Below are 13,784 nucleotides of genomic sequence, written 5' to 3'. Positions count from 1 at the left end.
TTATTGTGTTAAGTCAAATGATAAGCTGTTTTATATTTTTTAAAAAAAGGAACAATTGTTTTAAAAAGTGTTTAAATATCCAGGCATAAGAGAAGTTTGCCCTACTACAGAAAGTGCCTTCTAATTCAGCTCAATGTGTACCTACTTCCAGCATTTAGATTTTGTGGTTTTACTGTGCATTGATATGCAGTCACTGGATGTTGCTGTTTGATTTTCATGTAAATAATCGTGAGTGCTGTTAGCCTTGTGTTGTTTTTTGCAGCAAAATCCCATGAAAAAGATATTTGAAGAAATGAACTATCAGGACATTAGCAGAGGCACATTATTAAAATAAAAATTATTCTAAGTTGGTATTCAACTCTGCCATTGTGTTTGAAGAGCATGGATTACTTATCTAGTACCCCACATCTTCCTGCATTATTTTCAATTGTTGGGATATTTTTCTCTGGTAGTAATACAAATTATTGTTGCTATCTTAATTTGGGAGGCAGGGGGCTGGGGTGGTGGCAGGACAGTGTGGTGCTTCAAAGCATTCAGAAATCAAGGTGATAGGACCTCAGAACAACATTTTGGGTGAATAGATCAGCTGATTGCAAAATAGTTCTTTATTTGCATGGCCTATTTACCTTCCTTAATGCTGGATTTATATCATGTCACTACCACCCAAGGCTGTCCCTACCCTAGTGCAGTGCTGTAATATAACAGGTGGCCTTGGTGCAGATGGTTACATGGCAACCCATCACAGCAGGTTTTTTTCTCACTTATGCTGTCAGCTGCAAATATTACCAGCCGTGGTCACCAACTTTTATTTTCATTGCTAACCTAGCAAAAAAATGTAAACTTTAGTCAAAAGTGTCTCTCTTGGAAGTATAGCAACATCATTCCAACAAATGTTATGCTGAATTAAGAGGCCCTCTAGATTAGATTATATTTGCTTTCTTCCCTACCAGGTGTCTTGCCGTTGGTTAGTAATTATCATATGTGTAAGAATGTTTGTTCTGAATTTCACAAATTGAAAGATTTATTGACAGTACAAAGAAAAGGTTTAGAGGTTAGCAAGCCAGATTCCTTTGAGTGCTGTGTTCCATTACGACAGTGTTGCAGCTAAAATGTATTCTTATGGAATTCCCACTAATTAACCGAGAAGCATAGCCTTATGAAGTGGTGATCCTTTCTTTGTGGCACTCAATGGTTTTCTGCAGGGAAACTGCAGCGAATTATCCTGGCTGGATTTCTGAAGGGGATGTGTATAGAATAGCAATGACATGCTTTGTAAATACAGTAGTACTGTGTAGATTGTGTATATCGTTGAGATGCAAATTCATTATCCTGTGACTTAAAGCATTCATATTTCTCTGTGTGTACTAAATAAAGGAAAGGAATTGATTTTATAGAACACTGTGTACTGTGCAAATTTTATGCATATCTCTCTGGTTGCATTAAATAAGAATGGGGTTTTTGATTATTTGGTAGTAATTACCAAATTACTTTCCGAAACTGTGGCAGAGAAGTGGCATTTGTGTGACTATTGTACTTTGGCTCCGATTATTGAAGCAGTTAAAGTTTGGTGTATGGTGCCACTTTACTTGGGGAGTTTTCAGATGCTCCAAAAACTATTCTGCTACTGCCATATACAAATGCTGCACACTGCACGAGATACTATGCCAGCGCAAACTTTTTCAATGTAGTTTTTCCATATTTTTAAACAAAATATTTAATTTGTTTTACTAAAATATTATGCAGGTGACATGATACTGCATTTTCCTTTGTATTTATAAGTGTTTTTGAAACAATATAAAGTGTCTTTCTTGCTCTTTAAGTCGCCTTGCTACTTTTATTCCCCTTTCGCCTTCAAGGCTTGCCTCCAGTTACAACTGCACTATCAGAGGCACTGTCATTGCATACATGGTATGGTTCATATGCTTCCAGGGGAATCATCCAAAGGAAAAATCACACCCTGCCTCTGAAGTCAAAGTGCCAATGGCAGCAAAGAGGTAAATAGTATTCACTGTTGCCATTTGGTATGGACTGATCCTGGCCTGGATAGGCTGAGAGCTCATTCTGCCTCTTCGCTGGCCATCCCCTGATGATAAAAATAATCTGTAGTCAGAATGATAATCCTGAATATGACTTTGTAGCAACTATGTTTGCTTAATTCCATGTTTCTGAATCGGTTCCATATTATAAGCAGGGAAAATTCGATAGCTAAAGTGTTGCACAAGACGAAGCAGTCATATTTAGTTATTGCATATAGAAAAAAATGAATTGGACCTCCCTGGTTGTCCCATAGATAAATGGACTGTTTAGTGTGGCACTGAGCTAATAAATGCCCAGTTTCAATTCCTTAGACAGCACCTTCCAAACCCATGACCTCTACCACCTAGAAGGATAAGGGCAGCAGTCGTATGGGAACACCACCACCTGCAAGTTCCCTTCCTAACCCTAACCCTAACCCTTCCAAGCGCCACACCATCCTGACTTGGAACTATATCGCCGTTCCTTCACTGTCACTGGGTCAAAATCCTGGAACTCCTTTCCCAACAGCAATGTAGGTGTATCTACCCCACACGGACTGCAGCAGTTCAAGAAGGAAACTCACCGTCACCTTCTCAAGGGCAATTAGGGATGGGCAATAAATGCTGGCCTAGCCAGTGACGCCCACATCCCAGGAACAAATAAAAATAAATTTTTATGCTTAGTTGGCAGATCACGACCAGAGTTTAGTGTTGAAATAATTTTAGCATCCCTGAGCTGCGTGGGGTTAATATCATCTCAATTGTGATTGCAGTGACCACTGCTGGAAAGTGCTGGTATGTAAGCATGGGGTGAGAACACAGTTAGGTTCAACCGTGTTTACCCCAAATGAGCCTCACATGTGAAAAATGGCGACTGGGCAAGGTGCTGTAGGGCAGCAGGCACATGTATAAACATGCCTGAGCTTAAAGTCAGTACCTTCAGGTAAAGAATGGAACATAAGGGGGGAGGAGATGCAGTTCCCAAAACTCAAATGTCTGTTTTGAATGCTCAGTTGTAAAAATTTTGGTTGTGAACTCAGTTCAGCTTTAAGGATTTTTTAAATACTTTTCCTTGTGAGCTTTAAACTCCAACTTAATGTTCTGTATTGTGTTAATGATAGTATAGTAATCTCTTTCTCCCCTCCCCCTTGCAGCCTAGTTCCTGTCTCTGTGCTTGGTAGGAACTAGGGGTGAAGAGTAGAGGTCAGTGCCATTTGTATACAAAACACGTGATTGCAGCATATCATGTGTAAGAGGAAAATAACAAAACTCTCTCTAAAATTGATCTGGTTTTGCAACATGTTTGCTAAGTAGGAAAGTGCTAATAATGAGCATTAAAAATAGAAAGGGGATATGTGAGACTACAGTTTAAGTGTATAGATTATTTCAGTTTATGAACTTTCAAAATTTGTTTTGCAGCTGCTGCTTCAGTAGAGCTAAGTTTATAGGAAATAAGTTTATACTTAGATGCAGATGTGCAGAATAATGGCTATTGACAGCTTGCCATTATACACTTAACAGCTTCAATGGATTAGCTAGGCGTTTCTTACACAGTCATTGAGGGATTAGTCTGACCTTCCTTGACCCCTGGTTTAGCATTATGCAAGACTCAGGGTTTTATACTACACAATAGAGACATTCAGCACCTCATTACTTTGAATATTCAAGCTGAATGGCTCCTTTTGCACATCATTACCTAAGAAAGCAGGTTTTGGGTGTGTTTCTGAAGTGGGGGCTGGCCTTTGGAGGTATTCTGATTTAAAAGAGCAAGTCAGAACTCTAGATTATTCAGTGCAAAGTTTAGTTACTGAACAGTTCAGTTACACCATGGAATCCACAAGAAAAAAACAGAAGGAACTTACTTTATCTGAGAAGATTCAAGTTCTTGAATTGCTTCAGAGGCAAAAGATCTCCCAGATGGAACTTGCAAAGCGTTTTGGTGTTACACAGCCTGTCATCTCCAGGCTAATCAAGAACAAGGAAAAAGTCCTGATGGAATGGCACAATAATTGCAATCCAGATCGTAAGCGCAAAAGGGAAGGAAGGGATAGTGATGTAGATACAGCCCTCTTACAGTGGTTCCAGATTGCCAGGGCACAACATGTACTCGTCTCAGATGAAGTCTTGGCTGCAAAGGCCAAGGGCCTGGCGGATGCTATGCAAATCAGGAATTTTGTTCCTACTGTGGGTTGGATCAACAGGTGGAAAGCTCGTCACAGTGCCTTTTTGCAACAAGCACATGGAGAAAATGATGGCAGAGGGCAGTCAGTAGGCAGTGTAGCACAAGAGGTTGTGCCACCAGAAGGAATGACTGAAGAGGAATTTCATCAGTATGTGGAGCAAGCTGCTATTAAGGTATGTGTTTGGGATATAGCTGATCAGGAACCAGGAGATATTATGAAAGGAATTACAAAGTCAGAAGATATTGATGTTGAGGAAGAGAAATCTATACCTGCCTTTAAACTGTCAAGAGGAAGTAACGGCCAACTAACATCTTCATCGAGCCAATATAACACGTAAGTTTAACAACTTATCACTTCTTGTACACTACTTTTTAATTAATTTACTGAAAAGTAAGGAAAACATCATTTGAACAGTTTCTTTATATTAAATTATAGGTTTTTCTTTTTTTCGTTCTCCTTAGGACAGTTAAACTGTTCATTATACCTCTTCCCTGCTGCTGAGATTTAGGTTTAAAGACGTTTTGTGTCAGCTTGGTTGCAGTCTTACCTCTGAGAAGGTTGTAAATTCAAGTCCTACCTAGGATTTGAGCATATAATCTGAGTTGACACTTTGTGCAATACTGAGGGGGTGCTACATTGTTGAAGGTGCCATCTTCTGGACCAGCCCTGTCAGTCTTCTCAGATGGAAGTAAAAGATCCAATGGCACTGTTTGTAAAAGAGGACAAAATCTCCCATGCTATCCTGACCAACAATCCTCTCTCAGCCAACACCATCAAAAACAGATTATCTGCTCTTTTATCTGCTGGTTCTGGAACCATGCTATGCGGAAATTGATTGCCGTCTTTGCTCACCATAACAACTGCCAAACCATCAAAAGTAATCAGCTAACTGTCAAATGTTTTGGGACATTCCAAGGGTGATAAGGTACTATATATAGTTGTAAATTATTTTTTCTACCTTGCATTTAGCAACACAACATCAAGAGTCTGACCCCCTGAACCCTTATCCTTTCTTTCTCCTAGTTCAGGGACACAGAAGCTAGTTGTAATATAACACCTTATCACATCACTAAGAAATATCATATGGCGTGAATTAAATTAATCATTGCGAACTGCTGCATGGCTGAAGGGAAGAAAGAAGAAATTATTTACAACCTTATTACCCTTAGAATGTCCCAAAGTGTTTTGTAGCTAGCTGATTACTTTTGAGGTATTATGACAGTGATGTAGTGTTACGACCAAGGTAGGAGGAGTGCACTGTCGTTTCAAGTTCCACTTCTTGACAGGTCACAGCATATATTTTTTAAAATGGTTACCCAATTACCGCTGTAGTCAATCATATACTCTACTCTTTGTTCCAGAATAAAATACACCAACCAGGTTTCTTTAATAAACAACATAATTATCAGTTTATTATAAAACAAGATTTAATCAGTAACAAAGCAAAGCATTAACACGCGGATTGAAATATGAAATTTTTAAATTCCCCTCAAACGAACTCTCTCACACACTGGAAAAAAAATACAGAAATTCTCTCTGCAGTGGTCTGTTATTTAAAAAATAAAGACAAAAAGAATACTTTGGCGAAATACTTGCTAATTCTTGAAGAAAAAAAGAGAAGATATGGAAAGTTATCAGTTGTCCAGTTTTGGTCTGGCGTCCCAAATACATGTAGATGGCTGTCACTGGAATCTTTCTAGAGCAGTTCTTTTCAGGCGATGTTGAGGATCAGTTTGGCAGCTTTTCAGGAGAAATGTGGCATCAGGAGATTCTGGCAGGCTTTTCAGGAGAAATGCAGCATCAGTTTCTCTACTTCTTGCACTTGATTCTCAGGAAGATTTCAAAGAGATAGAAGAGGGTGAGCTGATGATGGCTGCTCTGTTGGCTGGTTTTCTCCAACTGTCTTCAAAGCGGTTCACACCCCAATACACTATCCAAAGTGAAACCAAAAACAATATCTCAAGAGTTAAACTTCCTGACCCCTCTAAATCTCCATAAACATCTTTTCCAGGTCACCAAAGCTTCTGTGTGTATTGCTTAAAGCACATGACTTCCAGCAAGGCTGTTTTTAAACAACATCTCAGTGTCATTTCACTGAACTGTCAACAACAAAGCAAAGTGCAACTTCTATGAAATCTTTAGCCTTCCAATGAATCCAAATCCACAATTTAAATACAAGTCCTCAAAAACATGTACGTAACAAAAAATATAGAAGCACTTTCGTAACAGTAGACAAACAGTAGACATTTTACACAGAGCAAACTCCCACAAAAATCAGTTAATCAGTTTTCGGTGATGTTGGTTGAAAGACGAAAGTTAGCCAAGATACCAAGACAGCTCCATTCAATCAAGTATGCAAACATCCATCTGACAGAGACAGGGCCTCAGTTTAGTCTCCCATTTGAAGGATGACACTTGCAACAATGGATTACAATATTTACAGCTCTCTCATTACTGTATTGTAGTGTTAGCCTATCTCATGCGCTCAAGTCATGGAAGGCATATAAACACACACACACTTCTGACTCCGATGCAAGAGTGCTTCCATCTGAGCCGAACTGAGCTGATTGTGTTTTTTCTTTTCCGTTTCTAAAATTTTCTCTTTTTTTTCCTTTCTCTCTCTTTCTCTCTCTCTCCTGAAGGTGTAACTGCCTTGCTTGGAACCTGTTCCATGGGCACCAGTCACCCTCGGGCATATTTTCCAAGTGACATTTAGGAACCTTGACTGTAAATATTCATAGGCGACTTGACCGCGGAAGTCAGGCCCTCACTGACATTCACAAATATGCACTTCCAGGAGGGGTTATTAGCTGCGATCAGGAGTGCAAATCCCTGTGATTTATTAGCCCTCCAGACATTGAAGTCAGTTCGGGTACCTTTACCTCGGCCCTGGATAAAATAATACAGCCAAAGTTAGGGAATTGGACTTCCCTGTTCTGTATCAATTCACTAGTTGCTGCTGAAATTTGTATTGGCGTCAGGGAAATCATTTTGCCTGCTTATAATCAAAAACAACTGTACAGTTGCATTGTTTTCTAAAAAAAAAAGCGAGCACACTTGTTTATAAATAGTGTGGTTTTGCACATGGTAAATTCCTAAACTCAGCTGGGAAAGATGCATAGTTATTATGTCAAAACGTATATATTTTTGAACACAATTCTTTTTGCAATTAATTGTAGGGAAACTATGGAACGAATATATTCATTCAAACTTTTAAAATGTTATTTTTATACAGGTCCTATGGGAGGAATTCTGTTTCAAGAAGAGATATCTGTATGGAAATGCCTAGCAGTTCTTATTCACAGCCTGGAACCTCTGGCTACCAATCCTATGCATTTCCTAGGTGGGTAACCCCAGAGGCAGGACGAAAGCGAAGTGAAGGGAAATCTCAGTTAACTGCTCAGCCACAGTCGAGTAACAGCTTTGAGGGATTGGACAAGGCAGAGACTCATCAAATCACAAATGTGTCTCTCTCTCCACCTTGTGCTAGAATACCCTCCGCAGCATCCCCTAGACCGTTTACAAGGGATGACCTTTTATTTCTGCAGCAGCACCAGGGGGGCATCCCACGCTATGGGACCAGGCATGAGAATGAAATGCCAGCAGCATCTTCCGAAGAGCAAGAGCTTATCCTGGAAAACCAAAGGAAGTTTGGGTTGTATCTTGATGAGAAAAGGGAAAGCCTTAAAAGGTTACATGCACTGGAGGAAGAACTGCTCAGGGCAAAAATTGAAGTTGAACAGTTGAAAGCATTACGACTCCGAGAATTGTCAGTGCTAAAGGACCCCTAAATGCAGAACCCTCAGTGTTTTCCAATTTAACTTGGTGTTTGATGCCGACAGTGACTTGTTACCAGCATTAAAGCGGCATTATTGACACAGTGAATTTCCCTGTGGTTCTCCCGTGTGTCCATTGTATCTTTGCCGGAAGAACCACGGAAACCTCATGAAAGTTCATCCCCAGATTGTTTTTCCAAAATATTTTACCATGATTGTCCACAGATGAGTGTATGATAGTAACAATGAGTTTAAAATTAAGAACTGGTCTCTGGTGATGGTTCAGTAGATAAATACAGCAGGGTATGTAATACTGAGCCAAACAGATGGAATGTTATAGGTTTGATTTCAGTCTGCGTTGAGTTAATTGATGTAGATTGGGGAGACAATGGGGGCATTTGGCCTCGGTGACTTTGGTCTAGAGAGGGGAAAAGAATGACTATGATTCCCTTTCATGACCACCATATAGTCACTTTATTAGAAACCACATCTGTGAGCATTGGACGTTTAATTAACTCTGGTTGTTGAACACATTTTAATAAAATTCCTTTAATGGTCGTTTGGTAGTTTGAGTATTGCTGAAAATAGAGACATTTTGTTGAAGCTTTTCGTCTTGTGCTCATCAGGATAATTCGCAAGAATACCAATGTAAGGGAAGCAACAAATGTATACTGCATGAGAAGAGAGTGCTAATTGTTTGGTAAGTGGACTCTGATTGTAGAGGCGTTGCCTTGGAGAATGCACCAGTTTATGGTGACTGACATTTAACTGCCAAGCTTTGTTTGAAATTTAAACCAGGCAGCTTGACTCTGATTGGTCAAGGCATTGTCATGAGGAATGAACCAGCTCATCATTTATTTTGTTTAGCTGAAACAGGTGCAGTGTGTGTACATGTTCTTTGCAGACAGAAAGAACAGGGTCCTGTGTATTAATATATGCAGCTTCCAGTACGCACAAATGTGCCACACTGCAAGCCCGACTGACCATCTTAAATTGGTTGTCAGCGTAATTCTTAGAACTCAGGATTATTTAGCAAATGTTGTCCCATTGCGGAATCGCATCTAATGTTGGACACTGTGTTTGAGTTTTGCAAGCACGGGCTGGTTGGGTACGGCCTGTACCTTGCCCGTTGCGAACAGCAGAAGGGATGTGTTGTTTGATACGATCTGCTAGTCTTTGGAACGTATGGCCTATATACCTAGCACCATACTGGCATTTAAATTCATATATCACATTACTCATTTGTGTGATGGGCAGAACGTCTTTTTGACTTGACAGCAGCATCCTGTTAGTGGCGAACACTACGCGTGTTGTTACTGCATAGCAGCAGCGTGAAACAGCTAGCTTCACCTGTTGCTCAAATTTTTGGGATACATTACCCTTCCAGGGTAACCTGAGGTAGACTGGGCACCTTTGAAATGTAGCAGTCAAATGAGCTCCCTTTCCTTGCTCACCATGCAAGCTTGATGCTGAAATAGGGCGAATCCAAGGCATCCTGCATGACGATGGCTACCCTGATCAGATCATTTCTTGCTGTATATCGCGCAAAACTTATGAACAGGCCTAAAGCTGTCATTTTCGCCCTGAAAAGTGTCCAGTCTACCTCAGATTAAATTTCAAACAAAGCTTGGTAGTTAACTGTCGGTCACCATAAACTGGTGCATTCTCCATGGCAACGCCTCTACCAATCAGAGTCCACTTGCCAACCAATCAGCACTCTTTTCTCATACAGTATAAATTTGTTGCTTCCCTTGTGTTGGTATTCTTGCGAATTGTCCTGATGAGTGCAAGACATCGACAAAATGTCTCTATTTTCAGCAAAATTCCTTTATATTCTATTCTGACTCTTAGAAACATAATGCAGGAGAGTGAAAGACCATTCTGGTCCATCAGCTGGTGTCTAGGGATAGCATAGCCTATGATAGTTGTGATAAGTGAGGAGAGAGTGATTGCCCTGGATATCAAGGCAGCATTTGACTGAGTGTGGCATCAAGGAGCCCTAGCCAAGCTGAAATCAATAGGAATTGGGGGGAAATCTCTCCACTGATTCGAGTCATACCTAGCACAAAGGAAGATGGTTGTGGTTGTTGGAGGCCAATCATCTCAGCCCCCAGGACACTGCTGCAGGAGTTCCTCAGAGTAGTGTGCTTGGCCCAACAATCTTCAGCTGCTTCATCAATGACCTTCCCTCCAAGATAAGGTCAGAAGTAGGGATGATCACTGATTATTGTACAGTGTACATTTGCACCTCCTCGGATACTGAAACTGTCCATGTACATATTCAGCAAGACCTGGACAACATTCAGGCTTGGACTGATAAATGGCAGGTAACATTCACGCCACACAGGTGCCAGGCAATGCCAATCTCCAATAAGAGAGAATGTAAACATCTCCCCTTGACATACAACGGCATTACCATCGCTGAATCCCCCATCATCAACATTCTGGGGGTTACTATTGACCAGCAACTGAACTGGACCAGCCGCATAAATACTGTGGCTACAAGAGCAGGTCAGAAGCTGGGAATTCTGCAGCGAGTAACCCACCTCCTGACTCCCCAAAGCCTGTCCAATATATACAAGGCACATATCAGGAGTGTGATGGAATACTCTCCACTTGCCTGGATGAGTACAGCTCCAACAACACTCATGAAGCTCGACACTATCCAGGAGAAAGCAGTCCGCTTGATACGTACCCCATCCACCACCTTCAACAATCACTCCACCACCGACGCACAGTGGCAGCAGTATGTACCATCTACAAGATGCACTGCAGAAACTCACTATGCCTCCTGCTACAGCACCTTCCAAACCCATGATTTCTTCCACCTAGAGAACTAGGAGTGCAGACGGATGGGAATGCCACCACCTGCAAGTTCCCCTCCAAGTCACGCACCATCCTGACTTGGAACTATATCGCCGTTCCTTCACTGTCACTGGATCAAAATCCTGAAACTCCCTCTCGAACAGCACTGTGGGTGTACCTACACCAGATGGACTGCAGCAGTTCAAGAAGGCAGCTCATCACCACCTTATCAAGGGGAATTGGGGATTGGCAACAAACACTTCCCATGAAAGAATAAAAAAAACTAATTTTTGGTACAAATCAGCCCCCACTGCCTGCCTTTGTAGTCCATTCCATATTTTCACTACCTTGTGTAAATTGTAATATTTAATAATCTCATAACTTTGCGTTTGTCCAATTTGAACAATATCTGCCACTTGTCAGCCCAGCTTCCCAAACTTACCAGGTAATAACATTTTTTGATCTCCCTGTTGTTTTGAAGTCCATTCCAGTTTGGTATCAACTTAGAGACTTGTTTTTGTTAACTCAGATAACTCTTTTTGGTTAAAAAAAATCTGCATTTGCACTGAAAGGAATTTTACAAAAATGTATTAAACACTGGGCTAGCAAAGGAAATTCAGCAGTCAACTGAGTACAAGAACAAGCTCAGCAATTATGATTTTATAGTTGAGTAACCTACTGAAAGTCATTATCTTGTCTCATAGGACCTATAGACCAAGAGTTACTGCCTTCTGAAGAGATAGAACTGTGGGTAGAGGAAAAGAATTGCAAAAATTGCAGATGTATAGAAGTATCAGACAGCATCTGCAAAAGAACACACTTTCCTCAGCATCAACTATTTTGAGTCAGCAGACAAGGTCCTTTTTGAACTTTGGAACTTGGTCTTTTTAAAAAGTCCCTTACCTTGCAATAATGGTCCAGAATTTCCTGCAACAATAAAATCAGCAATATACACCATAAATTTTGCTATTTTGTGTGCCGACCTTGCCATTGCTATCTTATGCCAAAATTTTCCGTTTTTTAATTAGAACTATGCCCAAATTTTGTTTTGCAATTATGTATACCTAGGCACATCATGGTGCTTGGTCTGGTCAGAACAGAACATTAATTTTAGGTTATTTCCACAAAAGTAAAAGAGCTACACAATTTGTGTAGGTTTTCCATTTTCATATTTTAAAATTCTTTACCTGAGCTAATTAGCATGGAGTTGTTTTTTCTTTCTTTGTAAAGAATTCTTGTTGCTCATTCTCACATTTAAGATAAAAGAGCCTGTTTGAGGAAGCAGTTTGCAAAGAACAGATCAATTTGAAGCTCTAGAGAAATCCATTTGAATTTTCAAGAAACACTCTGCATTAATTAGACCCACAGAAGAAAGAAATTGGGGCTCAAAGTTATCCTTTTACCCATGAAGCCTTATGGGGAGGGGAGAAGCTTTCTTATCCTTAATTCTGGGCAGAGGGTCCAATTTAAGAGAACTTGGTTTATTCAAATTAACTCTTATTTAAGTTTTGATTATTTGTGAACCACACTGAACGCATAGAGACTATAGTTTTGAATTTTAAAATTTATTTCTGTATTGCACAGTAGCTATAAGTAACACATTTTTGCTTTTATGCTGTTAAGATCTGCAAATGAAACTGTGCATTTGAGTCTTTTCCTTATAAATTTGGTAACCTTTGACCTGTTTATTCCCTGAAGCTTTCTATTATCTTGTTTACATTTTTTTCTGCTTATCTCTGTGATACTCAGTTTATTAGTTGGTCACCAGGATAAATTGAGTTAATGGATGTTTATTGATGCAGGTTATTTCAAGATATAAATAGTTAACTTAGAACTGCTAATAAGACACTAGTCTGCATTTAGAGAGGTTAGAGTTTGTCTGCCTACATTTCCTGGTGTCTAATGTCAAAAACTGAGTGTGCAACAGTTTTAAACACTTTGCAAAAATTTGTAAACTGTAGGATCTTTACTGAGGGGCATGTGAATCCTGTCCATGTGCAAAAACGTTTGATTCTTTTCAAGTAAAGTTTTGCTAATCACTGCGGCTTGAAAACTGTGGAACTTTACAGACTGGCTTTGTAACCAAGGCATTTAAGCTACATAGCAATTTGGGCCTCATTTTTCAACGCCCCATGAAAGACCACATTTTCCACACTCACTTTGTTTTTAGTAGCTTGTCTGTGGATGGGAACAGTAAAGGGGAACTTGAAATTAAGTTGAACTTCAGTGACCTCCTGCTTGTGTATGTATAAACCTTTTAATGTTTTCAGTACTTTTAGAGCTACTCATACTGAGGTGCCGTCAAGGGCTTTGAATTAATCTCAGAACAGTGGTAGATTGGAACAGGATAGATTTACCACTTCCATTCTAGTAACTTTTTAATTTTCAGATCAAGCATTGCTACTAAAAAATTCTGATTTATTGTGTTCTGTGAAGATGAGGAAATAACTTATGGTTATTGATTAATCCCATGCACATATCACTGGTTGTATTGTGGCTTGAAAGGGTAATTTCTAGATATGAAACGGTGTAGTCCGTAATAAAACCTGTTACTTAGATCCATGTTGCTGATATAGAGTGAATCATGTAGACAAGTACTGGCATTTAAAAATTGAAGCACAGTTTAAGAGGCAGTGTGTGTTGACTGCCATTCACAATGAAAATTTTTTGGGGAAGTGCAGGATGTTTGGTCGACTTCATTTGGTTGTCAGGGGAAGGCTAATGCTGTCTGAAGAGATCTGATTCTCTGTTGCTGAAAAATGCTTTCTCATGATGTGACAACTGGATTTGATCTGCGTTCTTGATGATTACTCATCTGATAAAGTACGTTGAATAAAACAGACTTAAGTTGGGAGAGTGAATGAAAGTGGTGGAGAGAGTGAAAAAGCCCTTGAGGCTGCCTTTATTATCACATCACAGAAATGCCTTTAAATTTGAATTTATATTTTAAAGGAGAAAGTGAGTAAAGCTGGAGAGCAAGAGTTCCAAATAATCTACACTTGCAG

General features: G+C 39.9%; 1 protein-coding gene across 2 annotated transcripts; it reads left to right on the top strand.

Moving 5' to 3' along the window:
- The first annotated feature begins 3,882 nt into the window (after positions 1–3,882).
- On the top strand, positions 3,883–12,312 carry LOC137361273 (tigger transposable element-derived protein 6-like). Of its 2 annotated transcripts, XM_068026160.1 has the most exons (3): positions 3,883–4,531; positions 7,434–7,541; positions 11,484–12,312. In XM_068026160.1, the coding sequence occupies exons 1-3, from the start codon at positions 3,933–3,935 to the stop codon at positions 11,512–11,514; spliced, it is 738 nt and encodes a 245-aa protein (XP_067882261.1). In that variant the 5' UTR covers positions 3,883–3,932; the 3' UTR covers positions 11,515–12,312. The 2 variants fall into 2 exon arrangements, with proteins under 2 accessions (XP_067882261.1, XP_067882260.1); XM_068026159.1 differs by lacking the exon at positions 11,484–12,312 and having other exon boundaries at positions 7,434–8,031.
- The last annotated feature ends 1,472 nt before the right edge of the window (positions 12,313–13,784 follow it).

The sequence above is a fragment of the Heterodontus francisci genome, unplaced genomic scaffold, assembly GCF_036365525.1.
Source record: "Heterodontus francisci isolate sHetFra1 unplaced genomic scaffold, sHetFra1.hap1 HAP1_SCAFFOLD_1832, whole genome shotgun sequence".
Lineage (NCBI taxonomy): Eukaryota > Metazoa > Chordata > Chondrichthyes > Heterodontiformes > Heterodontidae > Heterodontus > Heterodontus francisci.
The sequence above is the reverse complement of the archived record's forward strand: the minus strand, read 5'-3'. Positions and strand labels throughout refer to the sequence as shown.

Coding starts and splice junctions, on each gene's coding strand:
- LOC137361273 (XM_068026159.1), top strand. CDS start 3,933: ATGGAACTTGCAAAGCGTTTTGGTGTTACACAGCCTGTCATCTCCAGG. Junction 4,532..7,433: donor TCATCGAGCCAATATAACAC/GTAAGTTTAACA, acceptor ATTTTTATACAG/GTCCTATGGGAGGAATTCTG.